General features: G+C 44.5%; 1 protein-coding gene across 1 annotated transcript in view; it reads left to right on the forward strand.

Annotated features, from left to right (window-relative positions):
• The first annotated feature begins 8,453 nt into the window (after positions 1–8,453).
• Igf2bp3 (insulin like growth factor 2 mRNA binding protein 3) overlaps positions 8,454–19,127 on the forward strand; it is a 117,210-nt gene continuing 106,536 nt past the window's right edge. The window contains exons 1-2 of the mRNA XM_069996092.1: positions 8,454–8,867; positions 9,997–10,057. Of these exons, the coding sequence (XP_069852193.1) occupies positions 8,693–8,867; positions 9,997–10,057 (236 nt within the window). The 5' untranslated portion in view covers positions 8,454–8,692. The remainder of the gene's footprint in view (positions 8,868–9,996; positions 10,058–19,127) is intronic.

Below are 19,127 nucleotides of genomic sequence, written 5' to 3' on the forward strand. Positions count from 1 at the left end.
TTTAAGTTCTAAAGTTGATGTACTAATAGTTTCCTAATTTCTAGTTCACTCTAGATTGTCAATCTTAATCTCTCCAATTTTAAAAAGATATATTGCAGAATTCTGATGGTTAGAAAAAAAATCTTTTTAGAATCATGCTCCACCTTGCTTGTTTTAACTTGCAACTTCAGAATTTGAACACAAGTTCTATCTTGCTTTGCTGCTTAACAAATCTCCACAAAGGGAGTCTCACTAGGAATAAGTGTAGATACTCAAGTGTTCAACTGCACACACAGACTGCATTCCATACAGACAAAACTGCCAGATCTGTTGCTGCTTTTGTTGTTGAAGGAACAGTAATGTTGCCTTTGACCAATATGTCTATTTCATTACATGAAAAAAATTTATTCAGCTTACTTTTGGGTTTTATTAAGATTGAAAACAAAATTCAAGTTAATGTGTTTTTAAAAGACACAACATAAGCTCTAGCTTTAAAAAAATGTGAATTTACTTCTATAGGTGACAGAGAGAAGTACCTATAGGGTAGCCACACTAAGATTTATTTATTTATTTTTAATTTGGTTTAGTTCTTTTGTACATGCCATTCATTTAAATGGCAAACATGTCATTTGAGTCTTGGCAGAAAAGAAATATAAACGGCAAAGAAATTGAGCCAAGAAGCAAATTTGAGGTACTTTTCAACAAACAAAACCAAAGTATGGGGACATCATTCTGTATTTAATTGTCCCATGACAAAATATTAACAATATGATAGACAACTTACCTGTTTCTGATGTCACCAAACTGGCACTGTTTCCTCACTTTGATGACTGAGTAACTTTTTAGTATTCTTTTTATGTATTACATTTTGAATAGCTGGGTGAGAATTAAGACTACTTATGAAAGAGGGACCATACAGTTGTTTAGCTAAATGGAGGGTTCTCAGTTATGTGTCATACTGATTTATGTAAAAATCATACATGTCTTTACTAATTCTGAAAAGTAAGGTTTAGCTACTTTTAAATCATTTTCTAAAAAATTTTATTCTCCAGATCTTGAAAAGAGCCAGAAAAAAACATTGTAGATTACAAATAAGGTATGAATAATTTTCCACACAAGAAAAATTTATTTTAAAAATAGAGGTTTCTTTAAATGATCAACACAAGACCTCCAAAGAAACAAAGTTAAATAAAAACATTGAAATATAAAACAGTGTTCAGTTTTGACACCAAATTAAATCTCAGTTCAGTTCAAACAAAATTTTTCCTTTAGGAAGACATTTTCAATTTAAAAATCCATTTGTAATCCCAGCATTTGGGAGGCTTGAGGCAGGAGGATCATGAGTTTGAGGTCAACCTGCCTGACACAGGAAGATTCTCAAAACAAAGAAGCAAACAACCCCCCAAAACAAACAAAAAGAAAATTCCTAAATTTAGTTGCAATAAGCAGCAAAAACATACTACCAACTTTTATATTTTTAAGCCATTTGGTATATATCTTTTATATATCTATATATAAATGAATGTAGTAGAGAAATTTGCCATTGTAAAATAATGTTATACACACATAAAAAGACTATATATGATTTCAGAGAACTATGTTAGAAGGACTAATTGTTGTTGTATTAGCTTACATAAAGATTTCAGGTTAAGTTTTGTCTTGTTCTTCTATACCTTATGGCACCAGATTCTTTAGGAATTTCAGCTGAGAAGCTTTGAAATAAAAATCAAAACAAAAAAACCCTTACCTAGTTTTCTGCTTCCTTTTAAAGCTGGATCAGTAGGTTAAGGCTTGCACCAAAATGTAAATTGGACTCAAGAAAAAGAGTTCTAAAAGGTCAAGAGCTACCATTATTCTTCAAAATAAAGGATTTAAAAATATGTTCTGCCCTTTATAAATCTAAAAAATTATCTTCACATAGATGGGCAGCATGAGTAATTCATCAGTTTCACTCAAACATCATCTACGAGAGGCTACTTTGTGCTGTTTCATTATGGGAACTTTGAATTTCTAAGTTTTTTGGAATGGGCTTCAGGGTTCAAGTATGAAAATAGAAATCCAAGATATGTCTTTGAATTGCACATGTCAGAAATTGTTGAAAACTAGTTAGAATCTTAGCATGTGTTTAGCTTTTCCAGTACTTTAGTGGGGAAGAGTAGATTCTCATTGTTCTCTTTCCAGAGGGATTTTATGCTTGGATTACTGTCCCACTTTACTCCATTAGTTACCACTCTCTCCCCTCTTCTTTCCATGTTAGCAAGATAAGTGAGCTGAAACCAATAAACAAGTTTAAATACCCTTTCCCAGCCTGCCCAGCCCCCTCCTCACTACTAACAAATGCCTTTCTCTTTTTCTTTTTAGAGTTGATGTGAAAATACTGTCCAATGTCCATAAAGTGTTTTCATTAAAGGTCTCATACTTCAACTGCCCCTTCCTAGAAGAATGAGTCTGGAAAGGGAAATGTGACAATTAAAAAATACCCAACAACAATTCTTGTACACTGCTTTGATACATTATAAAGTTTACCAGATAGATAAAATTCCTATTTCAATTTTGACTTCACAGTTGAGAATTTAAAAAATCAGTTTTTTTCAACCACATTCTGGAAAATATTGATTGTATTTAAAAAAAAAAAGAAAACCTCAGGATTTTGAGAGAATATTTGAAAATATCCTGGGATTTAGAGTTTTGGCTTATCTAGAAAAACTTGGAATTTACTTTGCAATGGCAAATCCCTTTAGGATAAAACATTCTCAGATTTTTTTCTATTGTTTTATTTCAAAACATAAAAATGAATCACAACTTAAAATTATTGTCCAAATAATCAGTTCATAATCAGCATATTTCACATATCTGGAGTGCTAGAAAGGTTAGCTAAATTAACTGTAATATTTAGCACTGCACTCTAAATTCAGTTGCTAAGCTTTAAAAAAATTAATTTGCCTCAGATTAAACCATTTTGTCTGAGGAATTATTTTACAAGGAGGCTGCAAAACCACTATTTAGCACATTGGCTGAATTATATAAAATGTAAGAAAAAAAGAAGTGTAATAATGACTTCTGTTTCAAAAGTGTTCCTTTACAAATCTGTTATTGAAACATGTTTTTTTTTAACTGCTCAAATAACCTCTAATAATTTGGAACATAGCAGCTTGTTAGTTTTCAGTTTTCAGAAACGACATCTACACAGTACAGAAGAAAATATTATACCAAAGAAGTACACAGAGTATGATGTAATTTACTACTGGGAAGAGTTAGCAACAGCAAATTGACCTTATAAAACCAATTCTCCCAATGTTTTAAATAGTTACTGAGGAATGACCGTTTTACCGTTTTTTTAAACCAAATTATTTTATCAACTTTAAAAAAAAGAACAATTAAATAATCTCTGAACAAATTAAGTTATAGTCATAACTGCTACATTTCCCAGATAACAAAAATTTCCTATGAATTTAGTTATATCAAATTTACACTTCGTTTTTCCCCTCGTTATGACCAGAGTTCTGATTATTATTTTTGAGACCATTAGAAATGTATTATATAATACAAATTCACTAAAAGCACTAACCCTTAGAATTCACCATTATGGTTGCACACCTTTCCAGCTAATCAATCAAAATATGATTATTTCGTTTGTTTCGTGTTTTTACAAGCCAAATTCGTATTTATTTTTTCTCACCGTCTCCACCAAACGTCAGTAAAATTAGAATATTTCAGCTACAGAAATCGTTCATCCTTTCAAGGTCGGTGTCAGCTTCGCTGATCTTAGCACAGCTTCAACGAAAACGTGATCTTGGCAATAGTTGATTTTAAACCCCAATTTTTCGTTTGCTTTTTTCCCCCCTCTTTCTTTTGGAGGGATTGTTTGGTTTTGCTTAAAACAATTCCGCGGACCACAAAGGGGGCACAAAAGAGGCCCATGGGGTGAGGGGGACGGGGGACAGAGTCAATTTCTCTAGAAGCCCAATGAAGTTCAGACAACTGGAAAAGTATTTTGTTGTTCTAAATAAAAAGGACGTAGACTTTCTGAGATGTTGGAAAAGATGTGCCTCCAGCTGCTGTGCATGGCGCAAACCCAGGACCTCTGGGCGTTGGGGGGAAGGGAGGGGACTCCGCGGGCACCACGCGGTCACCCGAAGGGCGGGCTCCACACTCGCTGTAGGACTCTGTTCTACTCCCCAGTTACCTTCCCCTTCCTTCCACGGGGGGGCTGGGGCAGGAGGCGAGCAGTTAAAGGGAAGGAAAGACGAGAGCAACCGGGGGAACCCGATCCCACCCGACAACCACAACAAAACCAACGAGTTTGCAAAGGGTTATTTTCGCGCCATAAAATATGGAAATACAAGGAGGCTTGGGGGGCCAATGAATGGAAACCAGCAAACGGCTGCTGCGGAGACAGCCGAAGGTGATAGGCTTCCTCCTTCCACCAATCAGGGACGAGCAGCCCCCTCCTCGCCAGGGGCGGCGCCTCTCTCGACGCCGGTTGCTCAACTTGGTCTCGGTCTATTCGGCCCCGGTGCAGCGCCGGAGCCCCGCCCCGGGCCGCTTTTGCGCGCGGGTCTCCAGGCCCGGCCCCGCCCCGCCCCGCCCCAGGCTGAAACACTGGGTTCGACCAGCAGCACCTCTTGTTCTTTTTCGGTGGGTACCGCGCATCCCCCGAGTCCCCAACATGCCCGCAGCTGAGGTCGGAGGCGCGAGAGGCTCGCCAGGCACTCGCTGCGTGTCGGTGACCGCGGCTCAGGCGCGGGGAGGGGGCGATCTCAGGTGGGGTCGTGTGTTGGATGCGCCCCTCCTCCTTCCCGGTCCTCGTGTCCTGCTCGGCCACACGACTTCGCGCGCAAAAACCCCACCCGAGCGGCTCCTGGAGTGTGCTGCCCGCCGGAGGGCGGGCGGTCCGGGGGGGATCGAGGCCTCTGGGGTGGGCTAGCGGCCCACCGAAAACCTGAACCCAGAGGGCGAGGATCCCGCCCGCCCTTTATTTCTTGTCTCTGCCGACCCAGAGGAAAAAGGAAACAAAACAACCTCATCTTCATCCCTGGGGCACCATATTCAGTTTTAAACAAATGCCAGGTTCTGGAGAGACCGAAGAGCCGGGTTACCACCGCTCACACCTCTGGTTTGAACAGATCCGAGTCCAAGGAAGCGCGAGAATGGGCAGGAATGTCTTCTGAGCCCTTGGCGATGCAGCGGGTATTGTGTGCCCACCCGTGCGCAAGGTCTCAGGCGGCCCGCAGTGCAGGGTGAGGGGCAGCGACACGGCCCTCCCTTCCCCCCTGCCCACCCAGCCTTTGCTCACAACCTGTGGGTACAGCAACGACAACCTACTTTGTAGACAAGCTTTTTCTCCTTTAAAGATTACAATGAGCTACAGGAAACGTTCGTACTTTTCTCAGGTCAGCAGTTCAGGAGATGCAGCTCTCTAAAAGTAAACAGATGGGTGGGAATCCTTCGTGGAATTAACAATAATTAGCTACAACTGCTTCAGGGAGATATTAGGGTAGCCCATTTACAGTGATTCCTAAAAGACTTAAAAGTTACATTGACTTTATTCGTTGTTGAAAATTTACCTGTTATTTTTGCACCAGATTTATCTTTGCACTAGTAAAAAAATATTTTTAAAAATTCTACTGAGTATATCCTTAGCCCTCCATGGCTTGGTAGATTGCAAGTGGATACCTTTTTATCGCCTTGCTTTTTGATGTTTCAGTTTACATTACTTGTGTATGTTTTTAAGGTCCTAGACAAGAGTATCCAGTTTGTTACAATAATACACAGATTAAGTTCACAAGAGTCCCAGCAACATATTCTTTAAAGCAAACACACACTTGTTTTACATTCCAGTGCATTTTTTTAATGGTGAAAGCACAGGCTAGTATTTATCGAAAATAAGCATTTATCCCATGTTTTAAAAGTTATTTCAATAGGTCTCAGTTTTAGTAAAAGCAAACAGTCAATCCAGAAAATCCACTTTGGAAGCAAACTGCACACACAAAAGTTATGAAAAATGAAGTTAAATGATCAACAGTACAACACTTAAGGTGATGTAGAAAAGCAAATGCTATGAATAAAAAACGCATATTTCCCCAAATACTTTTTGATCACATGCAACAGGTACTTGAAAAATTCACAAAATTTTATTCTGACATTCTAAATTCTACAGAAGTCAGGAGAAAGAATGCCACCCACCCCCCTTTTGGTGCTAAAAGGGCAAAAATAAGCATTTAAAGAGTTATAAAGAGAAATTTCACTTCCAAAATGTTCATTCCAGATTGTTTGTAAACAGCTTTTAACACTGTGACACAGGTCACGTTTGCCCCCCCAAACTCTCATAAAATAAGTAGAGTTTTAAGTTAAACGTCTATGAAAATATTGTGAAAGTGTGTTTACGTTTAGGAAGTTGGATTTGCCTGGTGGGGAGTGGGGGGGAACCTGTAGAAAGAACACTTGCATTTAAAATGGATGATCTGACACCTTCCGGTTAACATAAGAGTCTGCGTTTTTGAAAAAACAAAAATGTAAATACTCTTTAGATCTTGCAACACTTTCCACGTTGAAAAATAATCTTCCATTCATCTTTTCGTGGAAAACAACTTTTTAAGAGGAGCAGACTATGCATTGTTAGTTACGAATTTCCAGTGTAAATCAGTATTTTCCCCATTCATTTGTCTACTAGCATATTCAAGATTCTTGTTTAGATTTCCATGGCATGTAGACTTTGATTCACTTGTTAAGCATTAGTACTTTATATCTGTTTCGTGAAATACCCGTTAAAAATACACCACAAGTGTCTGGTTCAAAGCCCTTGAATGGAGCACACAACCACAGTGGGAGATTTTCACAAGAACCCCAGCACCGCCTGCATTTCCGTATTCCTGGTCCCCAGTTCCGATCTTGTTGTCCTAGGCAGGCTCCTCCAGGCCCAGACCTTCCTCACCACACCGACCATTGTGCTCGTTACACACACACGCACGCACACACACACACACGGGAAATATGAATGGCTCGCCTGCCTACACGCAGGCAGAAGGGGGACTGGGAACAGTTTTACAAGTGGAAATAGCACCTAAGGCTAACGCGCAGCGCTGTTCCTGTTTGAGTCCCAAGTTCTCCAACTAAAATGTATTTAAATAAAAGTATCAGCCTATCCCAACCCTTCCCCCGGCGCCCCCCGAAACCACAGGAAGAGGGGGTTTCCCTTTAAGTACCGACTTCTCTCATTTTGACTCCGCTCCAGCGCTGGCCCAGGCCCCTGACGTCCCCATCCCCACCCCAGAAACCTCCGCCCCTCGCTCCCCTCCCCCACCGCTGGCCGAGCCCGCCCCCGGCCTCATTTATCCCGGAGCCTTTTCTGAACCCAGCAACCAATGGCAAACGCGGAGCCCGAGCCACCGCGGGCGCAGGCCGAGGCGGAGGAGGTGTCGCCCAGACACCCGCCCAGGACGCCGCGGGCTCCCCTCCCCCACCGCGCGGCCCCGGCCCCCTCCCCCCTTTTCGCGGGGAGATCGGGGGCGGTGAAGGGTGCGGGGGAGGGGGCGTCTGCCCGCCCCTCCGCCCCCCCTCCCCAGCCCCTCGCTTCGTTTCCGTCCCTGCCAGCCTTGGAAACGTGCTCGCGGCTTCACCGGGTTAGACTTCCCGTGTCATCAAAGCCACCGGGCGAGTTGGAGATTGTGACTCGTTGCTTTTGTTAATTTTCTATTTAGGGAAAAAAAAAATCGAATGAAGAAAACCGCGGTCACTGAGGGAGAGGAGCGGCCCGCTCAGGACCCCTAGCCTTTCGCTCATCAGAGAAATAACAATCATCAGTATTCCAACCCTCCCTTCCTGCGCGGATCCGCCCGGCCCGATAACCACGGCCAAACTCGGGTGGTGACAATCAGCTCCCGGCTCTGCTCCCCCTCGGTACCCGGCTGCGGCTGCTTTAGCATTTTCTTCTTCTTCCCTTCCTTCCCCCCGCCCCCCCTCCCAGTCCCTCGCCAATCTCGCCTCCCCTCCCCCTCTTCCTCTAGCTTGGTGGTGGTTTTTTTTTTTTTTTTTTCCTCCCGAAACCCACTCTAATTGAGGCGCTGGGATTCCTCACGTGAGAGGTTGATTTGTAGTTTGAACACGTGGCTCATTCAAAAAGCCGGACACTCAGAGCGGATTTTTTCCGCCCCCTGCGCCTTCCTCCCTCCCTCCCTCCCTCCACCCCCCCCCCAGCCCCGGCCGCGTCCCCTCCCTCCTGCCACTCACCCGTCGGGGGTTTTTATGGGGAGGCGGCGCCTGCTTCACGTAGTGTGATGTTTTCACAGTCCGCTGGCTGATGCCAAAGGGGCTGGGGAGGAAGAGACAAAAAGTAGTTTCCCCCTTCCCCCCCCCCCCGCCCTCCTCCTCCTCCTTTCTCTCGCTAATCCCGCCTCCTCCTGCCCGGAGTTCGGCAGACTCGTTGAAGCGTTGGGTTTGTAGCTAGGTTTTTCTTTCTTTTCTTGTCTCGTTTTCTTTCTATTCCGGGGATTGGAAACACGGGAGCCCTCGGGGTTGTTGTTTTTTTTTTTTTCCGCCCGTCGTTCGAGTGCGTGGTTCTTGCGGTGTTTGTGTGTTTAAAGGCGTCGGGGAGACCCGGGAACAAAACCCTCCGGATCATCCCTCACAGTGGGTGCTTTTAGTGTGTGTGTGTTTTTCCTTTCCCTTATTTTTTTTCTTTAAAAATTAAAAAAAAAAGCCACCACTCTTCACAATGAACAAACTGTACATCGGAAACCTCAGCGAGAACGCCGCCCCCACGGACCTGGAAAGTATCTTCAAGGACGCCAAGATCCCGGTGTCGGGACCCTTCCTGGTGAAGACGGGCTACGCGTTCGTGGACTGCCCGGACGACGGCTGGGCCCTCAAGGCCATCGAGGCGCTTTCAGGTGGGCCTGGCCCCACCCGGCCCTCCCTCCCCCAGCCCCGCGCTGCCGGCCCGGGCGTCTCCAGCGGGGCCCCAGGCCCTGCGCCGGCCGGGGACTCTGCCCAGCTTCAGGTCCGACTCAGGGGCCGCAGCTGGGCCGCCCTGGCCGGGTGTGCCCGGCGGGGACCGACGCGCTGTCAAGAACGACCAGGCGCCGGCTCCGGAGGGCGCGGGGCGCGTCGCCCCACCCGGGCCCCGGCGCGTGCTCCAGGCCGCGGCACGCCGGGCCTCGGGGCCGAGCGCGAACCCCGCGCATCCATCCACCCCCCCCCCCCCACGGCCTTCCTGCTGCTCTCTGGCCATGATTTACGGCGCTGGCCTCTCGGTGTCCCCAGCCATGGAAAACAGAAAGCCCGCAGCCTGGGGAGGCCGAGGGTTGGTGCCTGGCACCGGGGGCCCCCCATGCCTCCCCTGCCCGCGCCTGCACGGGGAGCTGTGCGCCCCGCTTCCCGGTTGCACCTCTCCGGGTCGGACGAGCCCGAGGGGCAGGTGGGCTGAGGCGGGCCCCGGGTGCGGGGCTGCGGCCTCCAGGCGGCCGGGAGGTGGGCTGCCCTAGGCGCAGCCGCGCTGGGGTCCCTCCGAGGGGCCCCGAGCTTGGCGCCTTCTCCTTTATGGTCAGACATGACGCGGGCGCCCCGACACCCGTGACTCCTGGTTTGCAGTCGGTGCCGACCCGCACCCTAGGCCCTTCGCTTTTTCTTCGTCGTCTCTTGTCCCCCGTCCCCCTTCCTGCCACCCGGTGCCCTCTCCAACCCCATCGCCAAGTTCGCTCCGGGTTGGGCCCGCGAGGAGGGCCTGGGCGCCCCCTCTCCGAGTGTGTCCCGTGGGCTTTGTGCAAGTTGGGGTGGTCCTTGAGGGGCGAGGGGGGCGGTGTTGGGAACTAGAATGTCGGTCACGCAGTGGATCCGACAGTGGTCCCCCCCTCCCCACCGCTCGGCGGGGGAGGCCGGCGGCCCGCCCACCCCGGGCCCGGCTTCGCGCGTGGATCCGAGCCTTGGGAGCCTTCCGGGGTCGCAGAAGCTGTTTGTGTCGCCTCTTATGCTGTGCGGATCTGGTGGCCAACAGTCTCACCACCCTTTGTATGTCTACAGGTAAAATGGAACTGCACGGGAAAGCCATAGAAGTTGAGCATTCGGTCCCCAAAAGGCAAAGGTGAGCTTACTGAATTCGTTTCTTCCTTCCCTCCCCCCCCCTCCACCCCCATTAACCAGAAGAAACTAGACTCAGCACAGCTGAGAACGCTTCTTCCACTTCGTGGGGCTTGCCGTGAGGGTCTGGTTGCTCCTCCTTTTCTTTTGCGTTGAGTGGTGCGTGTGTGTTGATTCTGGGGAAGGGCTGGGCTGTGGACCCTGCTGCAGGATTATTGTCCCCGGTTATAAAACGGTGGTCTAGGAAGCTCTCATGGCTACAGGATTGCTGCAGAGCTGGTCAAGTTGCCACAAGAGGAGGTCTCAAAGGGCAGGTTTTGGGAGTCTGCAGGATTTAAGAAACAGTGGATTATTCCCTGCCCACCCCCCACTCCCGCCCTCCTCTCCCAGGTCCAGGGCAGGCGAAAGCAGTGGACTCTGCCCTTCCCCTGTCTGGACCCTGCCCTTCCCTGTCTGGAGCTGGTTCACACTGTGGGTGCTTCTGTGAGGAAAGGAATTTGCCTTTTCCTCGTTCACTGGCCAGAGGGTATTGGAATATGAGCGTGAACTCCCTGGCTTCTCCAGGCCAGAAGTGCCTTTCAGTCACTCTAAAGTTATGCTGGCTTCTGCCAACGCCGCCATGGCCCACGGCTCCTCCCACCCCTTGGTATATTTGTGCTTGCAAATAACCACCAAGAGATGGTGAAGACCGGATGATTGGTGTTACTTCGGCAGCGGCATTTCTTTTCTCCCAGAGCATATGTAGTGTGTCACTTGACAAAATGTTTTCAGACTGTTCTAGCCACTGAAGTATTTTGGAGAAAAATTTTTTTTTCTTCCCTAGCCCAGGCCAGCTCCAGGTCTTTGTAACTCTTAATTGGAATGGGGCTGGTCTTGCCAGTGGCAGCTGGGGTTGGCCCGTGGCCTTGTGGGTTTTGCAAGGTGGGGTTAGGGTTTCTGCCTTCCCATCCCCCAGCTCCCAACGAGGCCAAACAATAACCTCGAAGTTAATTCAAACCAGGGTTCTGTGTGTCTGGTTAAGTATTGGTGAGAATGTATGTTCTAAAAGTCCGGGAGGGTTTGCTCTGCAGAAATAGATGGCAGCAAAAATGTCATCTGTGTGCCTCTCTGCTTCTAGTTGAGCTCTCTTCCAGATAAAGTATTTTACAAATCAATCTTTCTGTCCCCGTTTGAATTTTTATGGGTTTTTCTTTATGTACTTAATTTTGCTTAGAGCAATTGGAAATACATTCAAATGGCCTGATTTAATTTTAGTCGGGGTTTTTGGTAGGGATCAAATTATTTCATTTTGAAGAATGCACTATTTTTTTGAGCTCCTAAAATAATGTGTACTGAAAAGTATAAAATTACAAATTGATCTTAGTTCCACAGGAATTTCAGGATGGAGGGGGAAGTAAGTTCTAGCTTCTTAAAATGAAGTTTAAAGGCATAGTCTGAATTGACTACCTTGGGAGGAAAGCATTCTGTAAGTTCTAATTACTTTCATCTCTAAACAGAGTGTCTTAATTTTCATCATTTTCATTTGTTTCTTTGAAAATTCTGTACCGGGAATCAGTTGGCTTCAGGCATGCCATGGAAATATTCTACCACTGAGCTAAATTCCTAGTCTTTAGTTTTCATCAAATGTTGAATTAAAAGTAAGCAAATGATCATATGTGAAGGATTGACACTCAGAATTTGTGAGTTTCTAACAGCTATTAGGGTCAATTTATCAACCTGCCTGTAATTTGCCTTACTAGCTGTCTTTCCTTTCCAAACTGGTTAATTTCTCCCCATGTGTAGTCTATTAAATTAGAAACATTGTTTAGTAACAACTGTTTATTCTTTTTTGTGTGCCAGTCCAGGGGCTTGAACTCAGAGTCTCCGCATTGTCCCTAAGTTTTTATTCTTCAAGGATAGCACTGTACTACTTGAGCCACAGTCCCATTTTAGGTTTTTGGCAGTTAATTGGAGATGAGAGTCTCATGGGCTTTCCTGCTTGGGCTAGCTTTGAACCTTGTTCTTCAGGTCTTAGCCCTTTGAGTAGTTAGGATTATACACGAGAGCCACTGGTGCTTGGTGCCTAATTTATTCTTAAATGCTTTTTCCCCCAGCCTAAAACCTACTTTGTCATGGACAGGAGTTCATTTGGATAGCATGGAAGGCAAAACCATTTCCAGTGGCAGCAAACATTATTGCAAGCATCTTCAGTTTATTAACAGTGAAGATTGAATTTTCAAGCTCATTGTTTCATTAGCATTTAATCCAGTGCTTAGGATTTTAAAAATCATTTTACTAGCTAAATAAACAGGACCGAGTACATTGAGGATTTTGTTTTTATAATTTCGAAGAACAATTGAGTACTATAAATCCTATCCTTGAACTGTAATGTCTTAAAACAAAAGTAGATCCTTTAATCTACCCAGAGAAACTTACTGGAAAATCTAGGTTAGTTTTAAAGTGAGTTATGATGCAGTTTTCCAATCTGGACTGCTTCACCACCTGCATAGGCTCAAGAATAGGACCAAAAAGGTGCCCTTGATAACCACATTCCATGTGCCTCTGGCAAGGTTGGCAAAGTTGGCATCAGAGCTGGGCGCCTATGGCTCACGCTTGTAATCCTAGCTATTCTGGAGGCTGAGATCTGAGGATCACGGCTCAAAGCCAGCCTTGGCAGGAAAGTCCATGAGACTCGTATCTCTAATTACTAAAAAACCGGAACTGGCACTGTGGCTCAAGTGGTAGAGTGCTTGTCTTGAGCTGAAGAGCTCAGGGACAGTGTCCATGCCCAGAGTTCAAGCCTTGCAACTAACAAGAAAAAAAAAAAAGAGTTGGCATTGGGGGCTATCAATGGCTCATTTCTATAATCCTAGTAACTGAGGAGGCTGAGCTCTGAGGATCAAGGTTCAAAGCCAGCTGGAGTAGAAAAGACCATAAGACTCTTAGGTCCAATTAACCAGCCAATAGCCCAATCTGGAGGCATGGATGGCTCAATGGAAGAGTTTTACCTATAGGCAACTATGGAGTCTGTGAGGTCTTGAGTTCAAGCCCTAGTACCTGTGTGTGTGTGTGTGTGTGTGTATATGTATGTATGTATGTATATGTATGTATGTGTGCGCATGTGCACGCACACGCACACACAAGGAAAAGAAAAGGCATCGTGGGAGCTGCTTTAGTAAGGAGTTTATTATGATAGATCAGTCAGATCACTTGATTGTCAAGGTAGCCTTCTGGATTTGGGGTGGGGATCTTTACCTTAAATTGTCATTGCAATCCCGTCATCTTGTGGGTTTCTTCTGATGCAGGCGTACCCACTTGGGCAACATTGACCTTTATACCTGCTGCGCAAGGCATGTTGGGAACCTGGTGTTGGTTGGAGAATGCTTATGGCAGCACTCTGAGATGGTTGAATGGGCTTGCACTAACTAAACGGAGATTGGTCCTGGGAGGTGATTAGATACTTTGTAGGCTTGCCTAGCTCTGACTACAAGCAGAGAGCTGGGTGGGGGAACCCTTTTAGGGAGGGGTTTTGTTGAATTTGGTTCAGACCTAGCTTGACTCCCCATTACTGTAGTCTAAAGGGAATGTGGAAGGAATGTGGCTTTTCTGCATTCAGATATCTCTGAGTTGGAGAAGATTATTGTAGTAAGGCTCCCGAGCTTGAAGTCTTCTACAAACTGAATGAAGAGGGGATTCTTAGTTGTGATGGTATGGCATTTTGCCTTCCAAGTGTAAAAGATACAGCATTGAAAGTTTTCAGTGACTTCAAGATACAGACTTGTTTTTGGGATATAGGTGAGTGAGGAAATAGTATGATTTTGAAAGATCTTGGTTGATTCTAGAAGGGTCGCTGGTTGGGACTGTGAGCCCCAATGTAATTAATGTAAATTGCACTGGTGTTCTTTTATTAAGTTGTGAGCTTTGGAGCATTGGTGAGGGAATGGCAAAGTTGGCCATGGGGGATTTGGGGAGACTGGGAGGGTGGTGGTTTTGGTTAAATTTCTATGACCTCTTCAAATTCTGAAAAAAAATTGAGTATTCAGTTTTTAGACCCTAACCATTTAAAAAAATTGAACTGGCTCATAAGATTTAGCTGGTGGTCGTGATTATGATTATATGTTGCTGGAAATACATTTGAATAAAGGAAAAAATGGTAGACTATCATAGTTACTATAATTCCAAGAAGGGTCCTTTCTAAACAGCCAGAGCTCAAATATCCTTGTTTTCTACATTTCTACCTTATTAAATGATAATAACTAGTTTTAAGTTTCAACTACTAAACAGCACTTTGGCGAAAAGTCCTTGTGTTCTGTTTCATTGAAAAAAGAAGGTACAGCTTGTTTTCCTATTAGAATTTTGTATTTACCACTGCTGAATGTAGCATCATAAAAGTCACTGGAGTTTTAAATGTATCTTTAAGTGGCTATTTAAAAGCTAGTGCTGCATTTTAATAGCTGTTAAGTATAGAATAGGATGGTGTCCTGACCAGCAAAATACCCATTAACCAGGGCTTATGACCCCCCTCACTGTGGGGCCAACTTTAAAGTCTTAGGATATTAGAAGCTATTTTCAATGCTGAACATTTAAACACAGGTTTGAATAGCAAGGCTGCTCCTTATCAGTGTGGTCATGGTGAACTTTATAGTCAGGAAGGGTCTCACATATGCAGATACTTTAGGTTCTTAATATTAGCAAACTTTCTTCCTTTACAAGCAGAATTATCTGAAGAGTGCATCACTTAAGATCGAAATGTGTGACTGCTTAAGTTGTTATTGCTGGGGGGGATTTTTCTTGATTGCATATTTTCTCAATATAGTTAAAAGGATCCCTTGCTTCAGTCTTAATAGAATTTTTAGAAACTAAATGAATATGACTAAGTAGCTTCTACCTTGTGACTGGGCTATTCCCAGGAACCCAGTGAAAGATGTTAGGAGCCATGACATTTGTCTGGAACCAGTGGGAATTGAGAAACTTGGCTTCTGTTTCTGGCTTTCCTTTTGATTTGTGTGATCACTAACATTCTCTGTTGAGGTCACACATCACTATAATACACTCACAAGGCAAAGGGTATTTTTGTTCCGAGATTTTGCCACTCTTGAAATAGGTTATTAGCTAAGATTTAAAAATTAGGAGATGGAGGTTTTTTCTCCAAGGAGCTTTACTTAAGAGTATGGTAACCCTTTGTGTGTCTGCACGCACACGTGTGTGCGTGTGTGTGCGCGCGTGCACATAGTTCTGGGACTTGAACTCTGGACCTGGGCGCTGCCCCTCAGCTCTTCAGCTCAAGGCTAACGCTCTACCACTTGAGCCACAGTGCCACTTCTGGTCCTTTCTGTTTATGTGGTGCTGAGGAATCGAACCCAGGGTCTCATGCACTGAGCCACCTTCCCAGCCCCATCCTTGTGCTTTTGTGCTTAAGGTTAGTGCTCTACTACTTGAGTCACAACTCTACCTCCAGCAGTTTTTTGTTGTTGTTGTTGTTGTTTTTTTGGTGGTTTATTGGAGATAAGAATCTCACAGACTTTTCCTGGGCTGGCTTTGAACTGTGATCCTCAGATCTCAGCCTCCAGAGTAGCTAGAACTCAGTTGTTTTTGCCTGTGTACTTGTTTCAGTCAGTCAGTAAGTGGGAAAGGATCTTTGCCATACTTTGAAATGCTTTTGTGTGTCATATACATACTGCTGTAGTTAGCTAAGTGTTACAGGATTGAGATTTTGTTTTAAAATGAAATGGTGGAACCACCTTCATCTCTTTGAGGGGACTCCATTATCATGGTCCTTAGAGCATTCACACTGCAGCTTCTCTAGCACAAACTTTAGTTTTTGAAAGGTATGAATTATCCATTCAGTAACTCTGGCAGTTGGTTTGGTCTGAGAGGAAGGAGAGGCGGAAAGATGGGTAGCTAGCTGTGCTATTTTTAGTTGAGTTTCCTTTATCGACTTGTTGTCTCTGACTCAAGCTTCCAGAGTCATAAGACAGGAGGTGGCAGTGTGGTTGCAGGGACTAAGGGAATGGGTTGGCACTCATAGTTGAGATTTCTACCCCATTAACGTGCTGTTTACAAATTGGCTTAGATTGCCAGGATTTTGCTTGAAGGCTGGTAGCAAGCATAGTTTTGAATGCTCCATGAAAATTGAGGGTGTAATTTATCTTGGTCTGAAGTTGCTGTTTGGCAGGCATTCAGTATTGGTAAATAAATACAGTTAAAAATATTGTATGTGAATTTTATTTCCTCAAAGAGTGATGCATAATAAATCAAATGTATATGTTTTTGAGAATTATCCTGAGACCATTTAACTTGACTAGGAACTAGTATAACTTATCACAAAAATATTCTAGGGGAAATCTACTAGAAGCGAGCCATGTATGGCCCATGATTGTAATCCTACCTATTTAGGAGGCTGAGATCTGGAGGATCATGTTTCAAAGCCAGCTGAGGTATTTAATCTCCAATTAAGTAGCAAAAAGCCAGATTTCAGGCATGGCTTAAGTTGTAGAGTGCCAACAATGCAAGCTTGGTGAGAACATGGAGTCCTGAATTCTAATCCTGTAATGGCACAGAAAAACAAAAATGACCCTCACCGCCCGCCCCCCCCCCCCAAACTCACATACACACAAGAAGAAAAGTCCAGGGTATGGGAGAAGGTTTAGTTGTGAAGCCTAGGCTGGCCTCCATCTGACCATGGACTTGCCCTGGAGTGCTGGGTTCCAATAGAATATCTGTCATTACAACTTAATTGTCTAGGGAAAAATTCTATTGTCATCATGGTATTTCAGTTACCTAATACTGTTTCACAACTACATTCAGACAGTGGCTCAGAATAGGAGCTTTTTTCATGATTCTACAAGTCTGTTAGGTTGTCTTCTACATGACACCATTTTATGTCATTTACCAAGCTAGGCTCTGTGGTGCTAGAAGGCTTCATTCATGTAACTTCTCCCTTGGTGCTTAACCTTGTGACCTTTCTCCACATTGTATTTCTTTTTTTTTTTTTTTTTTTTTTTTGGGTCTGGTCGTGGGGCCTGAACTCTGGGCCTGGGCACTGTCCCTCAGCTCTTCAGATCAAGGCTAGTGCTCTACCACTTGAGCCACAGCACCACTTCCGGCTTTTTTCTTTTTGCTTATGTGGTGCTGAGGAATTGAACCCAGGGCCTCAGGCATGCAAGGCAAGCACTCTACCACTGAGCCACCTTCCCAGCCTCCACATTGTATTTCATCATTCAGTGTAGCCTGAGTTTTTCTTTTTTAGTAGCACAGTGACTGAATACCCCAACTGAAAGTGGAAGTTGCTGGTCTTCTTAAAGGATAGACATAGAATTGATTGGTGCATCATTTACTTCTGTCCCATTCCATTGATAACACAAGTCACCCGGCCAGTTTAGCTTCAAGTACTGTGTGGAAATTGTCTCTAGGGATATGGACTGAGAGGCATGGTGGTTGTTGTCTTTGGTTATCTTGTATGTTAACATACCTTTGGGAAATTCTCTGAAGTTGTCATAGAAAAAGGTAATATTGGCTTCAAGACCTTTGGAACATAAAATATCTGAAATTTGAATTTAGCAATAGAAATGGTGAGCTAAAGTCTATCCATTGTAATGTCCTAGGAAGAGGCAATGGCATTAAAGATAATGAGTAGTGGCCAGGCCACCATTCATATGTAAGAAATAGCCAACAGGATTTCCTGATGGATTAGATAAAAGGGTAAGAAGAGTCAACAATGATAAGATTTTTGGGGAACAAATGGGGGAAAATGGTGCCATTTACTGAAATGTAGGAGTATGTGTATGTATGTGTGTCACCTGTTTCCGTAGAAATTGGGAACTTTGCTTTTGCAATAAATTTTCCTTTATTTATCTTTGCAGTGCTGGGGATTGTATTTAGGATTTCATACTTGCTAAAGCAGGTGCTCCATCTACCACTTGACCCACTCTGCCAGTCCTGGAAACTTTGCTTTAGGCATGTTTGTAATACTTACTAGAAATGTAGCTGGACTTACTAGTCAGTAACTCAAGGGAAGGTGGGAAATGGAGAATCAGAGGCTTTATAGCTTTTGGCATCAAAACCTTGGAACTGGACAGGATCACCAAGAAGAAATATCATCAATAGGAGAAAAGAGAGGGAAAGTGATCCCACACATTGGCAAAGGAAAAGCAAATAGTGAATTGTTCTGAAGAAAGCTTGTGGAGAAGGAGGGCATAATCACCTGTGGAGGGGACCACAGAGTTTGAGTTTGTGAGTAAAGGTGTTATTAACTCTTAGCCTTCTGAAGCTGGGCACTGATATCTTATAGATGTAATTCTAGCTCTCAGGAGGCTAAGATCTAAGGATTGTGGCTCAAGGCCAACCTGGACAGGAAAGTCTAAGAAACTCTTATCTCCAATTTACCACCAAAAACCTGGAGGGGAGGTATGGCTCATGTGGTAGAGTGCCAGCCAGCTTTGAGTGACAAAGCTAAGGTATAATGCCAAGGTCCTTAGCTGTCTTGTTCCTTGAGTTCAAGCCTCAGGACTGGCACATACACACACACACACACATAAAAAATTGTAGTCTTCTAGCTCTGTTATAAACCAACCTGGAAAATAGCCATTCTTCTAGAATTCACTTATTAGGATCTTGGTTTGTTTTCCTAATCTGTAGAAACATTTATGAGCATATTCTATTTACAGTTTGTAGGAAATGAGTCTCTTAAGTTGACTAGATTTTTTTTGCTCAGTGGACAAGAGTTGTTTGTGTCACCTGACCTTTGACCACTCTCTGGCATGTTTCAACATATCTCGAAAGTTGTGGGGCTCACTTTTTTTGGGGGGGGGTCCGGTCGTGGGGCCTGAACTCTGGCCTTGGGCACTGTCCCTCGGCTCTTCAGCTCAAGGCTAGCACTCTACCACTTGAGCCACAGCGCCACTGCCGGATTTTTTTTTCTGCTTATGTGGTGCTGAGGAATTGAACCCAGGGCCTCATGCATGCAAGGCAAACGCTCTACCACTGAGCCACCTTCCCAGCCCCTCACTTTTTTAATAGACATTTAATTCTTTTCTTTTTCTTTTTCTTTTCTTTTTTTTGTTGGTCATAGGGTTTGAACTCGGGGCCTGGGCACT

The sequence above is a fragment of the Dipodomys merriami genome, unplaced genomic scaffold (assembly GCF_024711535.1).
Source record: "Dipodomys merriami isolate MVZ:Mamm:240054 unplaced genomic scaffold, mDipMer1.0.p SCAF_5, whole genome shotgun sequence".
NCBI classification, from domain to species: domain Eukaryota; kingdom Metazoa; phylum Chordata; class Mammalia; order Rodentia; family Heteromyidae; genus Dipodomys; species Dipodomys merriami.